The sequence below is a fragment of the Perissodus microlepis genome, chromosome 3 (assembly GCF_051167445.1).
Source record: "Perissodus microlepis isolate ML-2025 ecotype Zambia chromosome 3, ASM5116744v1, whole genome shotgun sequence".
NCBI classification, from domain to species: domain Eukaryota; kingdom Metazoa; phylum Chordata; class Actinopteri; order Cichliformes; family Cichlidae; genus Perissodus; species Perissodus microlepis.
Window position 1 is genome coordinate 51,308,701 of NC_140463.1, and position 22,543 is coordinate 51,331,243.

The following is a 22,543-nucleotide window of genomic DNA, read 5'->3' on the forward strand; positions in this document are numbered from 1 at the left end:
CACCAGTGAAGCTAGTTTTTTTTACTTTTGTATTGGCGGCATTCTGGCTCTGTTTTACTCTTCTGTACCACCTTTAGGAGCCAACAACAGGTAAACACGAGCAAGACCAGGTACTTTTCTTTCAAAAAAGATGTCTAATGAAAATTTAAGTTACGGCAAGACTGTCAAAAAACTGTCTTATCCTGGCTTATCCAACTCCCCCATTGCATAAGAACATAATTACAGTGCGCCAGAAGCACAAAATACCAAAAAGTGCACTCTTATCCTCAAGAGCCTGAGTCTGCGCCTGAGTCCATTCTGTTTGACATGGAAAGAGTGGAAAACACACACAATCACACACACACAAGACAACACAGGCTGGCAGTGGGTCACAACGACTTCTGCGTGCAGCAGAGAAACGCTAAGACCACGGAATGGTTCATATGTTCTATTTGAAATCATCAACGATAAGTATGGGCAAAACAAAAACAATCTTTATAAATATCTTGCCTTTCTTTTAGCTTGTTCTCCAGGTGTTGTTTTTCTTTGATACGATGCTGAAAATGCTCTTGTGAGAAGTTTAAATGTTAATTGCTTATATTTAATTATTTTTAACAGTTCTAAATACAACCAAGTATAAAGTCCCTGCTATTTATTAATATAAATCATGAAAGCTATGCACCAGCCACGCCCAAGTCATACAGACTTCATATTTGAAAAACAGCTGTACAAATTCAAATAGCTTAAATTCATCATTCATTACTCAACATTTTCTTCCATATGACATAATTCAACTTATGAATTTATTTCTCGTTTTAACTTGATTTGAGTCATAGGGGCTATAACCTTATTGAAGTCTCATTCCGAACATTCCGGAACCATGGTGCATTCTGGAATTCCGAACATTCCGGAATTATGGCGCATTCCGGAATTCCGAACATTCCGGAACCATGGTGCATTCCGGAATTCCGAACATTCCGGAACTATGGCGCATTCCGGAATTCCGAACATTCCGGAACTATGGCGCATTCCAGAATTCCGAACATTCCGAACATTCCAGAACCATGGTGCATTCCGGAATTCCGAACATTCCGAAATTCCAGAATTCCGAACATTCCGGAACCTTGGTGCAAATAGTTACGGAATGTTCGGAATTCCGGAATGCGTTCCGGAATGTTCGGAATTCCGGGATGCGCCATAGTTCATAGTGTCACAGTTCATGTTTTTTGCCACTTCCCTCTTAGCTCTGAGTCCCCTAGTTCATAGTTGCTGCTCTGTTTTCAGCCTCTCATAGTTCATGCTCTTAGCTCCTGCTCAGCTTTTATTGATATTAACTCTCCTACAGTCCCTCTTCCCCTCCTTCTCATTTGGTACCACCACCTTGACCTTTCCGGAATGTTCGGAATTCCGGGATGCGCCATAGTTGCGGAAAGTTCGGAATTCCGGAATGCGTTCCGGAATGTTCGGAATTCCGGAATGCGCCATGGTTCCGGAATGTTCGGAATTCCGGAATGCGCCAAGGTTCGGGAATGTTCGGAATTCCGGAATGCGTTCCGGAATGTTCGGAATTCCGGAATGCGCCATGGTTCCGGAATGTTCGGAATTCCGGGATGCGCCAAGGTGCCGGAATGTTCTGAATTCCGGGATGTGCCATAATTCATAGTGTCACAGTTCCGAACATTCCGGAACCTTGGCGCATCCCGGAATTCCGAACATTCCGGAAAGGTCAAGGTGGTGGTACCAAATGAGAAGGAGGGGAAGAGGGACTGTAGGAGAGTTAATATCAATAAAAGCTGAGCAGGAGCTAAGAGCATGAACTATGAGAGGCTGAAAACAGAGCAGCAACTATGAACTAGGGGACTCAGAGCTAAGAGGGAAGTGGCAAAAAACATGAACTGTGACACTATGAACTATGGCGCATCCCGGAATTCCGAACATTCTGGGACGCATTCCGGAATTCCGAACATTCCGGAATTATGGCGCAACCCGGAATTCCGAACATTCCGGAACCTTGGCGCATCCCGGAATTCTGAACATTCCGGAACCTTGGCGCATTCCGGAATTCCGAACATTCCGTAACTATGGCGCATCCCGGAATTCCGAACATTCCGGAACGCATTCCGGAATTCCGAACATTCCGTAACTATGGCGCATCCCGGAATTCCGAACATTCCGGAAAGGTCAAGGCCCAGCCAACATGTATATATGGGCCCCACCTGGTATTTGGGTTCTTCACATTAAACCCATATGGGCCATCCCAAGTGAGCACTTTTAGTAGGTCCTAGCTGGGTCAAACATGGGAAACACTTAACTTGGTCCAAAATGGGAAAGACATGTAGGACCCACTTGGGTTTTCCACCTGGGATAGACATGGGCAAACACAGTCATTTAAGGATAGGCTGTTGTTATGTGCCCCAGGTGGGGCAAAGTTATGTAATCAATATATGTTTTAGTATCGATGACACAGGTGGGGCCTACCTGGCCAAACTATATGGGTCACACATGGGCAAATGGAAGTCAGACCCTGAAAACATGTCTATGTGGGCCCCAAATGGGATATGTTAAATTAATATGGGCATATATTTTACATGGGCTCAAGATTGTTTAGTATATATGGGACCCACTTGGGTTTCTAACATCAAATCCATATGGGTGGGCATCCAATGTAGGTCCTAGTTGGGTCAGTGATGGTAAATGTGTACATTGGTTCAAAATGGTAGCACATGCTTATGTGAGGATTCTTCTTCTGTGAAGAGCCTGAGAAAGTGTTATTTGAATAAAGGAGGATTTATTCCAAACAAGCCCATCACAGATTGCACACAACCCAGGGAGTTCTGAAAGTCAAATTGTAAAACGAATCTCAAAAGAACGTATGAACATAACTCTCTTTTATAACCTGCAGACGGCACCCATGGGGTACCATTCTCTAACAAATCACCCTAACTTTAACATATTTGGCACAACCTCAGTCTATCACTTTTGCTACCCTTACGTACAGTCAGATGTTCTTTACCCTTCATTTTTGACCCTCTCAGTATTTAGCCTTGGCTAGCAAATGTACTCAAAGTCCACATTGAGACCTCAAGATGTTATGTGTTATCAGACACTACAACCCCGCTGTCAAGTGAGACTATAGGAACTTTAGTCTTAATTGTTTGAACAACCAGTAATCCTTAATTTGCAAATGCCAAATCTGGATTTTGTCTGTGTAATTCACTTTTATCTTCGGTTTTTTATTTGTATTTTTTGCTTTTCTTTTTTTCTACTCTTGTGTCTGTTTTAAGCACTTATTATTGCTACTGTGACAAGTGAATTTACCTAAGAAGAATCATGAAGTCCTTATTTTATCTTATCTGAGCCTCACCATGCAGCCTACCATGCAGAGCGCTGAAAGTTCACATTAAGTACTTAAAATGAAATCTAAAATTAAAAAGTAACCAGTTTCAAACCAGTTATTTGGAATAGTGTGCAGAGTGTTTTGAGTAACATTGAATGTTCAAAAACACATGTGTGTTCTAAGGTGCATTTAAAACCCAGGAGGGCATGGAGCTACCTGCCAGAGAGCAGCAGGTAAGCGCATAGCCCCTCCTGATAGCCCTCAATGTCTACGTGTATTTAAAATTGAGAGGTGGGCAACGATGCCAGGGGTGAGGTGTACACCCTGATGGTCTTTTGGAGTCCGTGTAGCGTGCCCACCCCCAAGATCCTACATGTATGTGTTACGAGAGTGTGAGTAATGTGAATGTCTAAGTTGTTAGATAAAATTGAGGCACAAGAAGCCAGAAGGGGACAGAGGGGGGGATGCCTCCCCTGCACCCTGGTGACACACCTTTACCCCAAGGCCCTGCATGTGTGGGTGATTGTGGTGGAGCGGGAAGAGGGAGGCAGCTGGAGATGGGGAGGGAAGGAAGGGAGAGGCCAGTAGCCGTAGCCAGTCTTGTTAATGATCTCACTGAGGGGATTCAGGCCTATGCAGAACAGCAGTGGAGACAGAGCATCTCCTCAATAGATCCCACACTTACTGGTGACTTGTGCTACAGGGTAGAAGTTGGCAAGTTGTGTTGTATGCCACATTCCCATTGAGTTCCTGATGAAAGCTTTTAGGGTCCCTGAAAGCCACTCCCTGTGTTTCCTCCCTGAAGTTTCTCTCTCCGTGTCTCCCTATGGATTCAGGTTTCAGTTCAGTCTCTTAGTTTTCCCAGTGTAGAGTTTCCTGAGTTTCTGCATATGCCATCTCGGCTCCTATTGTATTCTGCACTTCCTGTGAATAAATAAAGCTTGCCCTCATCACAACCTCTTCCTGCATTTGGGGTTTTACCTCCACACGGCTTGCCACGCCAGCATTGACACCTTGAGGAATCATAGCCAAAACAGTTCCTCCAGTTCTTAGATCTACTGCAGCCAGTCTTCCCAAAAAAGAGTAATCTGACTTAGTAGTATACAAAGTTTTATATGACAATGTGCATCTATTTGACTGGTTAAAAGTGATGGGCAGGAAATATAAGATAAGATATAATAACCGTTATTAGATAACCTTAATCTGTCCATGAAGCCAGATAACACACACCAATTAGTTAAACTGCAGGAATGTCTTAAAGACATAAAGACCTGGATGGCCACTAACTTTCTGCTTCTTAATTCAGATAAAACTGAGGTTATTGTACTCGGCCCTGAAAATCTTAGAAATATGGTATCTAAGCAGATTCTTACTCTGGATGGCATTACCTTGGCCTCCAGTAACGCTGTGAGGAACCTTGGAGTCATTTTTGACCAGGACATGTCCTTCAATGCACATATTAAACAAATATGTAAGACTGCTTTCTTCCATTTGTGCAACATCTCTAAAGTTAGAAATATCCTGTCTCAGAGTGACACTGAAAAACTAGTTCATGCATTTATTACTTCCAGGCTGGACGACTGTAATTCATTATTATCAGGATGTCCAAAAAACTCACTGAAAAGTCTTCAGCTAATCCAAAATGCTGCAGCAAGAGTCCTGACAGGGACTAGAAAGAGAGAGCAGATTTCTCCTGTTTTGGCTTCCCTTCATTGACTTCATGTTAAATCCAGAATTCAAAATCCTGCTGCTCACATACAAGGTTTTAAATTATCACTACACTACACACAGACTCATTGTAGTCTTTACCCAAGCACTCTTGCACCACCTCTGTCTTCCTGTTGGTGAAGCAGCGGAACATGTAGACTGCAGCCAGAAACTCCAGAAGGCTCAGATGAACAAAGCAGTAGACTGGTTTCTGGAAGATCACACACTCTCTTTTGAAGATCTCTGTACAAACCCCTGAGTACACCGAGGCCTCTGTCACACCCAGACCACACTGCTCCAGGTCTTCTTGGTAGAACATGATGCTTCCTTTCTCCAGATGTTCAAACGCCAGCCTCCCCAGCTTCAGAAGAACTTCCCTGTCAGCCTCCGTCAGCTCCTGTGGACTCGTCTCATGTCCCTCATGGTACTTGTTCTTCTTCCTCTTTGTCTGAACCAGCAGGAAGTGTGAGTACATGTCAGTCAGGGTCTTGGGCAGCTCTCCTCTCTGCTCTGTAGTCAACATGTGCTCCAGAACAGTAGCAGTGATCCAGCAGAAGACTGGGATACTACACATGATGTGGAGGCTCCTGGATGTCTTCATGTGGGAGATGATTCTGCTGGACAGCTCTTCATCACTGAATCTCCTCCTGAAGTACTCCTTCTTCTGGGCGTCAGTGAAGCCTCGTACTTCTGTTAGCCTGTCAACACATGTAGGAGGGATCTGATTGGCTGCTGCAGGTCGGGAAGTTATCCAGACGAGAGCCGAGGGAAGCAGATTCCCCTGGATGAGGTTTGTCAGCAGCTGGCTGACTGATGACTTCTGTGTGACATCAGACAGCAGCTTCCTGTTGGTGAAATCCAATGAAAGTCTGCTTTCATCCAGGCCGTCAAAGATGAACAAAAGCTGAGAGACAGCCAGATTCTCTGCTGTGACCTTCTGTAATGTTGGATGGAAAACATGGAGCAGCTCCAGAAGACTGTACTGCTCATCTCTGATCAGGTTCAGCTCCCTGAATGAAAGCAGAACCACCACACTGACATGTTGGTTCTCCAAGCCCTCTGCCCAGTCCAGAGTGAACTTCTGCACTGAGAAGGTTTTTCCAACACCAGCCACGCCGTTGGTCAGAACCACTCTGATGGGTCTCTGTTGGTCAGGTAAGGCTTTAAAGATGTCCTGGCACCTGATTGGAGCTTCATGGAGGGCGTCCATCTTGGAAGCTGTCTCCAGCTGCCTCACCTCATGTTGGGTATGAACCTCTTCACTCTGTCCCTCTGTGATGTAGAGCTCAGTGTAGATGGTGTTGAGGAGGGTTCTACTTCCTGTTTCATCACTTCCTTCAGTCACACGTTCACATCTCCTCCTCAGACTGATCTTATGTTCATCTAAAGCCTCCTGCAGACCAACATCTGCTGAAAGAAAGAAAAACAATGAGACTAAAGAGAAAGAAAACTCTTCAATGTCTGAACAACACAAGAAGTCCAGTTTTCAGAAATGAGTCCATCAGCAGACAGATGTTCAGTCTTACTTTGTACACAGCTGCTCTGACTGGCTGTCTGCAGTCCAGCTCTGCTTCTGGATCTTTCTCCACACTGGGGACAGGAGGAGTCTCCTGATGAAGCAGACTGGTCCCAGTATGAGGAGATGCACTGTCTGCAGAACCAGTATCCACAGCTGGTAGAGACTGGATCCTTCAGATCCACAGGACAGCTGCTCCTCCTCACAGACACCGCTCCTCTTCCTCTTCCTCTCTCTGTGAACACATTTCTTTATCACTAAAATCATTTACTGACTGTTTCTATAATATCAAAATGTAAAAGATTGTGCAGAAGTTCTGATGGTCACAGAGTAAAGTGGAGATACTTTTCTGTTTGAAGGCAGCGTTCAGTCTGGAAGCAAAGTGATGCTTCATTTGATTTCATCAACACTAATGAGCTGCTTTTCCTGTCTGCCTGCCTCATTAGACACTCAGTGATCTGCCAACAGTTTTCTGTGAATACAAACTTCCTGCAAAGACTTCACAGTAAAAGCCTTCCATCAGAGGGCATCCTGAATGTTTTCCAGTCAGTGTGCAGATTAGCTTGGTTTAGTTCATTTTCATTACTTTACAGAAGTAGCTGATTAGTTACAGAAACACATCCAAGATGAGCAGGTTCCCCTCCAGCATAAACTAAGCAGCTAAAACAAAAGTGTCCCAGCTGTCAGTCAGACTGTACTCGGTGCCACATTACAGATGTGGTTTCTGACAGCTGCTCCAGCTGCAGGATCAAACACATACAAGTCCAAACATCTTTGCTGGTTCTTTATTATTGAACAACACAAGATGTAGTTCTTGTCCCAGCTGAGCATCTGTTATGAAGTCTTTAGCATTAGCATTGGAAGCATATCTGCAACAGAAAATCTTTTTTTTGGTCTTTTTTTTCTAACTTTTGAGAGGGGCCGATGAGGGAGCGAGAGGAGAAGATCGGTGTTCCCACTCTTAGTTATTACAATGAACCCACCATTGACTCTGTCACAGTCAGGGGGTCATGCAGTGGGCCAGCCCACTCCCACTCAGTCTGAGGGGAACCCACACTGTACACTGGTCCTAATGTCAAATCAAACAACAACTACAAGGAAGGAGGAGAGGTAAGAAGGACTAAGGAAAGGAAAAAAGGGAACGCTAACAAATCACCTTCTGTTCATCTCTGGGTTCTCCTGGTGACTCTATATGTCCACACTGGATCCAGCAGTTCCTTTTTATATATTTATTCATTATTTATTTATGTGCGAGATTCTTCTATTCTCATTGTCTTTATCACATCTGTATTTTCAGACTTCCTCCCTCCTTGCCTATATAAACATGGACCCTCCCCTGACCCCTCCTCTTTTAATAATACAAACCAAAGGAATAAATGGCTTTTATATAGAGATATATAACTGTGTGTCATGTTTGCCTTTATTTATGCAGACCCACTCTGAGCTGAACTGGGGGATTATTCCCATCATTCTCCAATGTAGAAAAATATCTGTGCCAGACTTTGGTAAAGTTGGAAAAATATTCACACATTAGTTTGTTCCTCGCAGGCTGTTTTGGACATTAAACAGAATTCATTTGTGGTCAGAGACACTGATAACTTTGCATGTGTCTCAGACAAGACTGAATAAAAAGCTGTTAGGATTTGGCTCCCTGAGCAGTTGGGATGGACTCTGTGGGTTTAGGGGAAAGGAATAAACAGATTCAGTGTCAATAAAACCAGTTTTAACAACTCTGTAATCTGGAGTTGGGTGCTGAGGCTAATCAGTCACCTTGCACCAGAAACAGCTCTGAGACTTGTGAGTGGGGACTACAACGTCAGCCCAGGACCACTGATGTGGTCTGATATATGTGGAGCAGGAGGAGGGCGAGGACAGGTGGAAGGAACCAAACTGACATCAAAGGGTTCATTATGCTTTTCTATGAAATTCTCTCGCTTTTGTGTTTTAATGTCAACCTGCTAGCATGTTTTGGTACCTTGCCATAGCCCTCATCCTTCCCTGTTACTTCATCCTACTCTCTTGCATGTTAAGCACTTTGGTACACCACTGGTTTTTAAATGTGCTATATAAATAAAGTTTGTTGTTGTTGTTGTTCATCTTACTAACAGCTCACCTCTCTGCAGCAGACACAGGCTGGGATTTAAAATAAATGAAGCGCTCTTCAGACCAGTCACTCCTTAAGGACACACAGCTGGGTCCAGGTTAATGTTTACGTTTAGTTCCTTGTTTCTTCCTGTGAATAATGATGGAGCAGTGATGTGAGTGCTGAGCTGTGACATGGAGAAGAGTCATGGACAGTTAGAGATGGTCATCTCACCTCTGAGCTTTGGTCTGGCTCTCATGTTCCCCACACAGAGTGGTTTTAGAGGGAGGGACTCCCTCCTCTCTGTCCTCACACTGATCCATGCTGCTCAATTCACATCAGCTCACACACACTTTCTACCTTCACCTGCAGAGGAAACACAAATCATTCATGTGCACATCAACTGAAATCCTCCTTTCCATCATGTGTGCTGTCCAAATATCAGCTGCTTCTTTCCTGCTTCATCTCAGTGTCAGCTGAATGCAGTCAGACAGCAGTGTGAGGCAGAGGAAGCTGCCATCAGCTGCTCTACTATCAGTCCACTAGATGGAGCCTGAAGCACACACGATGCATTCACTGACACACACTGATTCACTGTGACTGGAAGCTTCAGTCAGTTCAACACGTGTGAACAACATTTTAAACATTTCAGCTGATCCAGGATTCAAAGAGGATCAGCAGAGTTAAAGCTTCACACTAATTATTCCTGCTGAGTTTGCAGAGAACTGCACACACACTGATTCACTGCTAATGAGAAGCTTCTTCCATCCAGTAATTCATCATCCATCAGCTCTGCTGCTGCTCTCAGTCCTGGATTCTGATTACACACTAAAAGCAGCTTTTTAACTCCTGTCTGTAGGAACTCTTACGGTGTGTTCACACCGAACGCGATGGACGCGAACAAAAACGCCCCAAACGCCCCTAATTTGACGCGTGCACATTCGCGTCTCAACGCGTGTCCAAGAAAAATCCATCGCGTGTCAAAATATTTGACGCGCGTGAACCAGAAATGTGGGAGGAAGTTGTGCCAGACGGTATCTTTGCAAGATGGCAGCTGTCGAGCTAGCGCTTGAAGAGAGAGTCTCCCTTCTCTATGTACTGTGGAGAGCAGAGCAGTGGCGTAAAAGACGTCCTCGCCGTACCTGGGTCCATCAGGTCCTCCAGAGGCGTGAGCAGTTTGGTGAGTTTCACCGTTTGCTCCAGGAGCTGCGCCTGGATGACGGCCGATTCCAGCGATATCACCGGCCAGTTTGAGGACCTGCTTTCCCGCGTCGGTCCCAGAATCGCCCGCCTAGACACCAACTACAGCCGCTCAATCCCACCTGCAGAGCGCCTGTCCATCTGCCTGAGGTTAGTAAAAGTATTTAATACGGTAGTCCTTTATTGATACCTGTGGTAATATATGCTAAACCATCCATTTATACACTGCTAACATGGATGTGCTATGCTAACAGTGAATGCTCTCGGTGTTTACTGATAGCAAACTGTGCTACGGAGACGACTGTTTATAATATTTCTAGTGATACTCAGGTCTCATCAAGTCCCGATTTAATTCGATTTATGCTGTTATCAGTGTTTGCAATGATAGCATGGCTGTGGTGTCATATCAATGTATGCGCTCGGTGTTTGCTGATATCAAACTGGTATTAGGACCACTGAGTTAACCTTTGTAGTGATACTCACTCCTTTTTATTTAGACCTGGTTTAATTCTGGTATAGTTGAATATTTGTATATAATCCCTGCAGCTGTCAGACTCTATAACAGGGGTCACCAGCCTTTATTAAAACAGAGTTAGATAAAACTGAACAGTTTGGTTCATCTTTAGTTACATGGTTCTATCTTGATAAGCTGTCTTATCACAGGTTAATTTTTATTAAAATATTAATGATTTAAGCAAGAAAAGGGCTACATGTCAACATCCAACTCTTTATTTCTATTAATGTCTTACTTCATTCCTACCTGATTGACATGTTTAGGAATTATGAGTGATTGGCACACTGTAGTGGAAAAAGTTGCTACCAATCAAATTATGATATGTTAAAGTTAAAACAAAACACAACTGTTTTAGATATTATCTAATATACATTTTGTAATTATCCTTATAATTACAAAATGTTTTATGTAAGATTTAAGTTTTGTGATTTAAATCTGACATCACAAAAGTATTTTGGAATTTGAATAATGTATTTTGTAACTGCAGTACACATAATACTAATTTTGAACAATTTTGTCCAGGTTCCTTGTCACCGGGGACTCCTTCAGGACCAAGCGTTCAGTTACAGAGTCGGCGTGTCCACGGTGAGCCAGATCATCCCCCAGGTAGCGACGGCCATCTGGGACTGTCTAGTGGACGACCTCATGGCTGTGCCTTCACCTGGAGACTGGCGGTCCATCACAGAGGGATTCCAGGAGCGCTGGAACTTCCCTCTCTGCTGTGGAGCTCTGGATGGGAAGCACGTCCAGACGAAGGCACCCCATATATCATATAGGAGACACACACATTGATATACACTAAATATTTATTTCTTTTTTTGTGGTGCCCAAATTTATGCACCTGCTTGATTTTGTTTAAACAATTATTGCACACTTTCTGTAAATCCAGTAAACTTCTTTTCACTTCTCAAATATCACTGTGTGTCTCCTGTATGATATATTTAACTGACATTTTTTATTGTAACAACCAACGATTTATACAGGAAAATAATGTCTATTAACAAGGTTGCCCAAACTTTTGCATCCCACTGTATTAGTATATTTTGTCATTAGTATAATATGAAATAAATTCTACATGTGTCAAGTCTAGTAGAACTGAGACATTAGTCATTATAAAAATTTATTTGAAATAATATTAAAATTCTCAAACAGAAAAACATTAAACATAAATATATAAAATATAAGTATTTACAGAGAGACAGGAATAAAAAGGACCCAGCTGCTTTCCAGAGCAGGAACAAGGCTGAGGAGGAACTGCTCCATTGGAGACTGGTGTGGCCTCTTCAGGGACACCAGGATGGCCAGCTCCACCGCCGATGGACCGTCCTGGGACCCATCCCTCATCTGCCTCGGAGCTGTCCTCCTCTGTGGGCCTGTAAAACAGCACAAAACAAAGAAATGAGAAGGCTGCTACTAGATTTTAATTTCAACATTGAAAAAAACAAAAAACAAAAACAGGATATAATCAGATTGGTTGTAGATATTTAGTAAAGGTGATCACAAGGCAATCCCACCGACTAAAAAGGTATCAGTGCTGCTGTACATACCTGTGGGTGCAGCAGCAGGAGCTCAGAGACTGGGGAGCCAGGAGAAGCAACAGGGGATGCTCTGCTGCAGAATCAGTTGGCTCTATCAATACAGTATTAAATGTTAACAGGTTGAATATAATAATCAGAGAAAGTATATACAGTGGTCCCTCATTTGTTGCAGCAGGGGTTCTCAGAATAACTAGCCCCTCGCCACGCACTTTATACACTGTTTTCCCCACACACATGAACATTGGTCACAGTTCTCACAATTGATTCTCAAAGTGCAAACCTTTGTAGATTGCAAAACGTAAAAGTATTATTATGCCGCGTTTTGTCTTCATCTGCCTGCCACTTTTGTGCGCCTTTTTCCTCGCGGTGCAGGTGTGTATTTCCGAATGAGGGTCATAGTTATGGGTGTTTTTGTGCTGTTTTTTCTATTGGACGTGATGGTTATCAAAACCAAACATGATAAATTTGCCAAGCGCAGGAGACACAACACGGGGGAGATTTGTCAATCAGGCTGCAGAATGCAATGCTGTACGGTGCAAAAAAAAGAAAAGAAAAAGAAAATAAGCGAAAAAGCGAAGCAGTGACGGATGAACAGCGGGACCACTGTGTGCTGTTTATTAATAAACAAAATATATTCCTATATGACAACATGCATAAAAGCAGAACGGTATTTGTAGTCAGTGGGAAAATAGCGGTGGCTTGCTAGCTTTTGTGCGGCTTCCCCGGGTCAGAGAAAACTTTCAAAAGAGAAATGAATGAACTTACCAGGTTGCCGGATCTCTTCACATATCTTCCTCCAAGCTCGGTCCTTTATATTCCTGTCTGTACAGAAAGCAGCTGGTGTCGTACGGCTCCAGGTTGTTTGCTACAGCACTGATTAGCCTTCCCTCCATTGAAGAATGAAGGGCTTTGGCTGGATCTGCCCCTTTGACCTAGGTCACAGCCACGTCACCAGGCTCCTGATTGGTTATCGCGGCGCGATTTGACGCTGGAGTTCAGATTTTTCCAACTCGAGCGGTAGACGCAAAACGCAACACAAAAACTCATGCGCGTGGTCAAACGCGCCAGACGCGCTACACTGACGCGCGTTTCACGCGTTTTGGTGTTTTCGCGATGCAAATCTGCTTCCGAATTTTTGCGGGACCCGCAATCGCGTGTCATTGCGCTTTTCCATTGACTTTACATGTAAACCTTATGCTCTATTCGCGTCCATCGCGTTCGGTGTGAACACACCGTTAGTGTTAGCTTAGTGTTAGCTTAGCCTTAGCATGTGTGGCTAGCTGTGTGGCTAGCTTAGCGTCAGAGCTCTGCAGGTGTCTCCTGTGTAAATATTAATCACAGTGACAGTAAAGGAGGTAAAGGGCTGTGACGTCATCACGTACGCTGCGTCCTCTGTGGGCTCTGAGTGAACTCACAAAGTACAAACTCCAAGTACACAAACACGAACGTAGCTCAGAGTGGGGGCCACACTCGGCCTCGTTGGTCCAGCTGTGAGTCCGTCACCGTGAACTATGGAGCGGCAGATTTGTGCTGGAACTAAGCTGCACACAGCTGATGTTAGCCAGGAAAACATTACACACTGACTTTAATGGAGAGACCGGAAATACAAACACACACAGTTTGTTGTGTGAAGAAATCAAACATGAGCTGAACAAACAGTAAAGTTCCTAAAGACAAACTGTTAAAGGAGGAAACAAAGCAAACTTACAGTTTCTTCACACACCAACAACAAGCTCCACTCCACACCTGGACACTAAACACGGACACACAGGTGAGCTGCTTCCTGGAAGGAGGCGGGACTCCACCTGAAACTCAGCACAGGTGGGAGGGGCTCAGCTCTGTGTGTGCTGATGTGTTAACTTTAAAAATATGCCGTCTGACTGCTCAGACTGAGTCAGAGTAAAGTTCACATGATGACGTGTGGAGACATGAAACCTTGTTGTAGCTGCAGGTGTGAACACACTGATCCCAGATCAGCTCTGCTGTATTTGTAACATGAACATTTCTGCTGCAAAGCTTCAAATGTTCAGCATGTTTCTCTGTTTCCAGTCTATAGATCCAGTCACACTTTCTACCTTCACCTGTGCAGTAAAGACTGAGAGCAGAGCTGAAACCAACCGTCCAATCAGTGAGCAGCATCAACACCTGAGCTTCATTCAGACTCTGTTATTGAAGATGTTGTTGGTACAAAGTTCATCTGCTGCTCACATGAATCCATGAAAGATTTATTTCACTGAATGTTTCTTCAAAGCTCATTTCAACCTGTTGAAGTCATGAATGAGGTGTGTCATGTGACATGTTCAGTATTGTCACACATGTCTAGATTGTCCCTGATATCATAACTGCTCAAACACTGATGATTATATTTGAAGAATTATTACTGATGGCAGCAAAGTTTGAATGGAGCTCTCTGTCTGTGCTGATTTGTCGCCCTCTGGAGGTCAAAGCACAAACTGCATGATGTCACTGCATGATGGAGCGGGGGGGTGGCTTACTTGGCTTAAGCCCGGGTTGTTTTTTCAGAAGCCCGGGGTCTTTTGGAGTGTAATATTTAGTTAGATGCCTGGCTGACAACTGTATAAAACAAAAAACTACACACAATATTCGAAGCACATAGTGCACACTGTGGGAATTTACGACTGTGCGTAAATCCCCCCTAATATTGGTATGATCCGAGCTCAGGCACTAAGCGGGGCGGGGCAGCTGCTGCCTGCGAGTGCGCTGTTGGAGAAACGCAGCCAGGCAGACAGAGGAGAACTGAAGTTCGACCAGGTACCAAAGCAAATCATTCGTACTGTACAAATAATGTAAATATGATGGTGTATCACGAAAGATTGATATCAAACTGATCACTTGACCCATATTACGTTACTTGCTCTTCAAGTGAATCAACAAATGGCGAAATGAAAAGCCAAAAAACAACAATGCTGTTTCTTTAGAGAGTCTTAGCTTACATGTGTGTTTATTTCATATTTTCAGCTGTTTCCCTCCACGGCTAAATAAATTGGTTTCAGTAATGTACTGATATACAAGAATGGACATAAGGAGCTTCTTTCAAAGGAAAAACTCTGGTAGTATTTTATATATTATGCTTCGGGGTTTATGCTTCGGGGTTTGAAAGTATATTCCTTTGGATAACGCCTAATAAGAAAGTTGACCGCATTAACTATGTTCATTATAACTTGCTGAGACTCTCTAACCTTACCAGGGATGCCATGGAAGGGTTTGCAGAATAATCCGACTTCGCTGATGGGAGTGCAGAATCGAATGGCCCTTGACCTGTTGTTGGCAGAGAAAGGGGGCGTCTGTGCCATGTTCGGAGACCTATGCTGTACCTTTATCCCCAATAATACTGCCCCAGATGGCTCAGTAACCCGAGCTCTGGAGGGCCTGAAAATTTGTCTAAAACGAGGTATGAGCACTCAGGTATCGGAAACCCAGTGGAGTCCTGGGTGGCATCCGTGTTTGGATGGTGGAAAGGTTTGGCCATGTCAGCACTTTTTTCCTTGGCCATACTTTTAGGGATACTGGTCACCTGTGGTTGTTGTATCATTCCCTGTGTCAAAGGATTCTTGGTAAAAATGATGGCTAGGGTTGCGGACCCTGGACAGGTGGATTCAATCTACCTGATGAACTTGGAGGCCAGACTGTGGGCCGAGGAGTGATACGACACGAGGTGTGGTAACATTCCTTTTTTGGAATGTCAAAAGAGGGAATGTGGAGATACAGAAATTCTTTTATTGCTGCCATATAACTTGCATCATTATAATTGCATTAATAACATTCTTTACAGCATCATTTCATTTAAGAATATTTCTTACAGTATTGATATTGCATCAAAGTTGTTGATTGAAGATGTCCATTTGAGCTTCCTTACATTATGTTAACTTTTATTACAAGTACGGTTGGAAGTATTTTATACACATTGCATATCTGTGCTTATTTTGAGTTGATGTTCGGTTCATTAAGGGTCTTAAGCTTCACTGGCGTGACTGTCCAGGTGATACATGCTGAGGGAAACTAGAACATAGAAGGATAACTGCAATGCATGCTTACAACACATATAATCTTGGAATGTGTCAGGCCTGAGGCCTTAAATCATTTGGAGTCTCACTATATTTTACTCTACTTGGCAACAGATGACCAGAGTCAATAATTAGCCTCAGAGACCCTGAGGGCTTGAAGTTTATTACCTTGTATGGAAGCTGTTATAGAAAAGAGAAGGTCTATGTCTGTTTATAGCTATTAAAGATGTACAAGATGTACGATTAACTGTGACTAATGTCTGGAACCTATTTTAATCTGTCATTGACGCCATGGGGCGGGGGCGTGTACCCCACTGCTTTATAAGTATCCACAACATGTAATTTGGTCAGAAGACATATGTTGATGTTTTCTCCGGGCTGTTAATAAACTCAACGTTTGATTGCACTTTTCTGGGGCCTCTGTGGTTTGTGACACTGCTCTACATTGATCGATTTCGCGACACAATTAAGAAATACAGATAGTTTCTCTCTTTACTCTTAAAGTTAACAAATATGTTTTTTTATATTTATTAATCTAAAAAAATAAACATTTAGTCTGATTTGATGTTACAATTAAAGAAGTGTTTGTGTTTTGATCTGAAGAGTGTGTAAATATCTGGTTTTAACTGTATATTTGATGATTGTCAGCACAAAGAGGGAGAGAGAGGAACAGAGAGGGAGAGAGAGGAACAGAGAGGGAGATGGCGAACGAGGACAGGTGAGACACACATGTTATGACCTTTCCGGAATGTTCGGAATTCCGGGATGCGCCATAGTTCCGGAATGTTCGGAATTCCGGGATGCGCCAAGGTTCCGGAATGTTCGGAATTCCGGAATGCGCCAAGGTTCCGGAATGTTCGGCATTCCGGGAAGCGCCAAGGTTCCGGAATGTTCGGAATTCCGGAATGCGTTCCGGAATGTTCGGAATTCCGGGATGCGCCATAGTTCATAGTGTCACAGTTCATGTTTTTTGCCACTTCCCTCCTAGCTCTGAGTCCCCTAGTTCATAGTTGCTGCTCTGTTTTCAGCCTCTCATAGTTCATGCTCTTAGCTCCTGCTCAGCTTTTATTGATATTAACTCTCCTACAGTCCCTCTTCCCCTCCTTCTCATTTGGTACCACCACCTTGACCTTTCCGGAATGTTCGGAATTCCGGAATGCGTTCCGGAATGTTCGGAATTCCGGGATGCGCCATAGTTCATAGTGTCACAGTTCATGTTTTTTGCCACTTCCCTCTTAGCTCTGAGTCCCCTAGTTCATAGTTGCTGCTCTGTTTTCAGCCTGTCATAGTTCATGCTCTTAGCTCCTGCTCAGCTTTTATTGATATTAACTCTCCTACAGTCCCTCTTCCCCTCCTTCTCATTTGGTACCACCACCTTGACCTTTCCGGAATGTTCGGAATTCCGGGATGCGCCATAGTTCCGGAATGTTCGGAATTCCGGAATGCGTTCCGGAATGTTTGGAATTCCGGGATGCGCCATAGTTACGGAATGTTCGGAGTTCCGGAATGCGCCAAGGTTCCGGAATGTTCGGAATTCCGGGATGCGCCATAGTTCATAGTGTCACAGTTCATGTTTTTTGCCACTTCCCTCCTAGCTCTGAGTCCCCTAGTTCATAGTTGCTGCTCTGTTTTCAGCCTCTCATAGTTCATGCTCTTAGCTCCTGCTCAGCTTTTATTGATATTAACTCTCCTACAGTCCCTCTTCCCCTCCTTCTCATTTGGTACCACCACCTTGACCTTTCCGGAATGTTCGGAATTCCGGAATGCGTTCCGGAATGTTCGGAATTCCGGGATGCGCCATAGTTCATAGTGTCACAGTTCATGTTTTTTGCCACTTCCCTCTTAGCTCTGAGTCCCCTAGTTCATAGTTGCTGCTCTGTTTTCAGCCTGTCATAGTTCATGCTCTTAGCTCCTGCTCAGCTTTTATTGATATTAACTCTCCTACAGTCCCTCTTCCCCTCCTTCTCATTTGGTACCACCACCTTGACCTTTCCGGAATGTTCGGAATTCCGGGATGCGCCAAGGTTCCGAAATGTTCGGAATTCCGGAATGCGCCATAGTTCCGGAATGTTCGGAATTCCGGGATGCGCCATAGTTCCGGAATGTTCGGAATTCCGGGATGCGCCAAGGTTCCGGAATGTTCGGCATTCCGGGAAGCGCCAAGGTTCCGGAATGTTCGGAATTCCGGAATGCGTTCCGGAATGTTCGGAATTCCGGGATGTGCCATAGTTCATAGTGTCACAGTTCATGTTTTTTGCCACTTCCCTCTTAGCTCTGAGTCCCCTAGTTCATAGTTGCTGCTCTGTTTTCAGCCTCTCATAGTTCATGCTCTTAGCTCCTGCTCAGCTTTTATTGATATTAACTCTCCTACAGTCCCTCTTCCCCTCCTTCTCATTTGGTACCACCACCCCCAGCCAACATTTATATGTGGGGCCCATATGGTTTGGAAATGGGCTGAAAAATGGGCCCCATATAGGATTGTCCGCGGGTTCCGTAATGGCCCCATATTAAATGCCCATATAGGTGTTATGTTAGGAAAATCTGGGAACTAAATGGGCCCCAACTGGGAAAAGTACACAGAAACCCACCTGGGCCCCATATTTCAAGTTTTTTGTGGGGACCATGTGGGTACCACATAGGCTAAAAAGTGGGTTTTAAGTGGGATTGTCCGCGGGTTCCATAATGGCCCCATTTTATAAGCCCATCTCGGTGTTATATTGGTAAAATCTGGGAACTAAATGTGCCCCAACTGGGCAAAGTACACAGAAACCCACCCGGGCCCCATCTTTCAAGTTTTTGTGGGTACCATGTGGGTACCACAAAGGCTAAAAAGTGGGTTTTAAGTGGGATTGTCCGCGGGCTCCATAATGGCCCCATTTTAAATGCCCATCTCGGTGTTATATTGGTAAAATCTGGGAACTAAATGTGCCCCAACTGGGCAAAGTACACAGAAACCCACCTGGGCCCCATCTTTCAAGTTTTTTGTGGGTACCATGTGGGCACCACATAGGCTAAAAAGTGGGTTTTAAGTGGGATTGTCCGCGGGTTCCATAATGGCCCCATTTAATAAGCCCATCTCGGTGTTATATTGGTAAAATCTGGGAAATAGATGGACCCCAACTGGGCAAAGTACACAGAAACCCACCCGGGCCCCACCTTTCAAGTTGTTTTGTGGGTACCATGTGGGCACCACATAGGCTAAAAAGTGGGTTTTAAGTGGGATTGTCCGCGGGTTCCATAATGGCCCCATTTTATAAGCCCATCTCGGTGTTATATTGGTAAAATCTGGGAAATAGATGGACCCCAACTGGGCAAAGTACACTGAAACCCACCTAGGCCCCCATTTTTCAAGTTCTTAGTGGGTACAACATGAGGAAAACATGAGCTAAAAAGTTGGAATGGCATTAGCAGTGGGTTCTGTATTTGCATCTTACTTCTAGTTTGAATTGACTAAGTTCTGGCACTGAGTGGGCCCCATGTAGTAAAACAGTCACAAAATCAATTTTTCAGACGGCTAATACGGGTTCTGTGACACAAACACACCAAATATATTAAAGCTGACCGCAAACAAAATCTAGTTTGTAAATAAAACCATTTCAAAAATCACGAGGGTACACAAAACAACATTTTTCACATTTATTTTGTCCAACAACTGTGATTTTACGTAACTGTATTCCAAAGTGTGTAAACGTTTAAAAACTAGAAATGTCAAACTACAGCAAAATTCCTTAGATATTTGGAACTGTAGCAACATGGGGAAAAAGTCAGATGGAAAACTCAAAAGCTTATCTTGAATCAGCAGGGTTTCTTTTTTGGTTTTTTTACAGAGCCGTAAGTCTATTTTGTACCCTTGCAGCCCTCGGTCCTCCTCTGTCTTTAGCTCCAGTGAACCACTTGGACAGAGCCTTCTCTGCTTCTTGCAAGTTGACTTTTGATGTTAAATAATTCTTCAGTGTCTCTGCAAATGAAGAAGAAGAAAAATGGGCAAGCCAAAGTAAAGTTAATCTTAGCTTACTTCATTTGGTGATGATTTGCAAAGAACAATGTTTATTTCACTTTATTGCCTCAAAAAATATATACAAATTGCATGATAACCAATCTCAGTTACACTTTATTAAAAAAGTTTAGTTTTCTAAAGTTCAAATGTCTCAAGTGAAACTAACTTACCATACACAACATTAAAAAGACGCAAATCTCTGAACGGCCAAGCATGTTGTACTCCACAGCCAGCTCAGGTGATATGAGGAATTTCATCATCCTTCCTGTGGCATCGTCTACACTTGTTTCCCCTGTATCTGCTACCATGGCAACCTGAGGGGAACATACAAAAAGGACAGATTAGATACTGGCATCTGGTTAGGATGCCTCCCTGGTGAGGTGTTTTGGGCACGTCCCACCAGGAAGAGACCCAGAACACCCAGGATATGCTGGAGGGACTATGTTTTTCGGCTGGCCTGGGAATGCCTTGGGATTCCCCCGGAAGAGCTGGGCCAAGTGCCTTGAGAGAGTGAAGTCTGGGCCTCTCTACTTAGTACCGGATTGGGTCGAGGGGCAGCAGCCTAAGCTTAAGATAATGGACCGGAATGGAGGATAAATGGATGCTTTACATATTACTTAATGTTTACTGTGTGGTGATAAAAAAAAAATATGGTAGTAAACACAAGCTAAACTAAAAAAAATTAATTGCGGTTCCTTAACCCTTTATCCCCAATAATGTTACGCAGGATAACTGGTAGGTCTGGTAGGTTTTTTCCTCTACTGTATACTATATGAATGTAATCAAGGATTAATAACAGAAAAAAAAAAAGAAATTGAAATTTTGCCATTTTTACTAAAGGCAATCAAAATGTACATGAATAAAATATTTAAATTAGTCAATTCAAATTAATAACTCTAAAACACTGAACAAAATCAAGTATTTGACCCTGTGGTTTATTTTCGGACATCTCTTTTCTTCTAAAAGTCCAGGCGTGTTGGGCCCCTGGCAGAGCTCAGGTTTGACGAGACAGGTTTGGAAAAAACCTGTCGCTGGTGACTTTTTGGGGGCTAAAGGGTTAAAATAAATAGGAATTGGCCAAAATTTGTATAAACTATGAAATAGCAGAACAAAAGTAAAAAAAAATCTTTATCTGTTATCAGAATCAAATATTTGATTAGAATAAAAAATTTAACTTTCTGGAAGATTTCTCGTTACATCTGTCATAAAAGTAACAACATCTCAGAAAAGAAACATGATAGCAACAAAAAAATATGATAGCAGTGTGATGTGATGGTCCCTGGCCAGATTTTTACACATATAAGCCCTGTGACACAAAAACCACTGAACTCTGACACGCACAGACTGTTTTCCTTTGTGCTAATGAAGAAAAATGCTGGTCTGGTATGTAAAAGGGAATTTATTCTTGCAGGACCTGAAGCTCCGTAATGCAGCCGTCCAACAGCCAAACCTATCTGTTCTCTGATTGTCTTGATGCATGCTCAATCATCCAGGTAAGTAAATCTCCAAAAGTTGATTCTGTTCATCTGGACGTAGCGCTTGCAGCATTTTCTCCCACTGAAAATGCTACGTCCAGATGAACAGAATCAACTTCTGGAGATGTTCTCTGATTGGATTGTTTAATTGGTGATTGACATGAAATTGACCAATCAGCTGAAAGGAAGAAAAATCGGGTCAAAATTTGGATGTGTAAGTATAAATCCACACACAGCCAGGAAAGCCGAGCGCAGAGTTGTTTGTAACACCAATTCAGCCAGAGTGGAGCCAGATGGATTTTCCATCCATCCACACTGTAAAGTCTATAGACCAGCAAGTGATAAATTAACAGTGTTGTTGATATTTTCTAAAACAGTTGTATGCAATAGGAATTGCTGTTTATAGTCCTCCTGTATATCTGCATGTTGCCTCCCAATTAAAACCTGTGATAATGGAGATTCAAATTCATGTCATACCTATACCAACAGTTATCAAGTATCCGGATCGACCTTTACTGATGTGCTTAAAGGAAAATTGTTATTTCCATGTATTTTCCTGTTCTGCCTTCAATTTTGAGGACTTCCCCCCACATTTCTAGTTGTGACAGTGCACCTACAACAAAAAAAATCTGCTGTGATTTACATTTGTTGAAAGAGCAATTTTGTAAAATAGTCTATTTTTGTATGCACAGTTTACAAATCTGTCCTGTACAGCATGGACTGATTGCATGCTAAAAAGTTGTTGCTTAAAAATAAAACAATAAATTTTAATTAATAACATCAGCAGAAAGCCTTGTTATTAATTAGATGTACAATTTCTATAGAATACGAAACAACTCAGTTCATTTTTGATCATATCAATACCAGCATATTACACAACTAGTGATGTTTCTTTTTAGAAAGCCGGCTCCCAACCGGCTCTTCAGGTTGTTTTGTTGCTTTAATTAATTTATTATTAACAACAATATAAAATTATGCACAGAAGGAATTACTAATGTAAAAAAAGAAACGTGGTTTTATTTATATATGTTTATATATAAATATATATGGTGGCCCCTAGAGACAAAGCATGTACAAACTCCAAAACCCATTTCTAGCGTTAACTGAACTTCCAAAACAGAGCTATCCAGATCACTTAATTTACACAATTGAAATCATATGTGTATTGTTTG

General features: G+C 43.0%; 2 protein-coding genes and 1 long non-coding RNA gene across 3 annotated transcripts in view; all 3 read right to left on the bottom strand.

The window, feature by feature from the left end:
- LOC146391826 (protein NLRC3-like) overlaps window positions 1-22,543 on the bottom strand; it is an 83,343-nt gene that overhangs the window by 10,694 nt on the left and 50,106 nt on the right. The window lies entirely within an intron of this gene.
- LOC146391827 (protein NLRC3-like) lies at window positions 5,067-8,564 on the bottom strand. Its single transcript, XM_084909734.1, has 3 exons — window positions 8,555-8,564; window positions 6,550-6,774; window positions 5,067-6,433 (listed from the first exon to the last, which is right to left on the bottom strand). Exons 1-3 carry the CDS (start codon window positions 8,562-8,564, stop codon window positions 5,082-5,084), a joined length of 1,587 nt encoding a protein of 528 aa, XP_084765860.1. The 3' UTR covers window positions 5,067-5,081.
- Window positions 8,644-13,692, bottom strand: LOC146391828 (uncharacterized). The gene is made up of 3 exons (XR_014798947.1): window positions 13,583-13,692; window positions 8,857-8,988; window positions 8,644-8,772 (listed from the first exon to the last, which is right to left on the bottom strand). It is a non-coding gene; the product is annotated as an uncharacterized LOC146391828 (long non-coding RNA).

Bases quoted from the DNA above. Each gene is read 5' to 3' on its own strand.
- LOC146391827 (XM_084909734.1), bottom strand. The intron at 6,434-6,549 runs GTAAGACTGAAC...TCTTTCTTTCAG, and splicing joins TCAGAGCAGCTGTGTACAAA to CAGATGTTGGTCTGCAGGAG.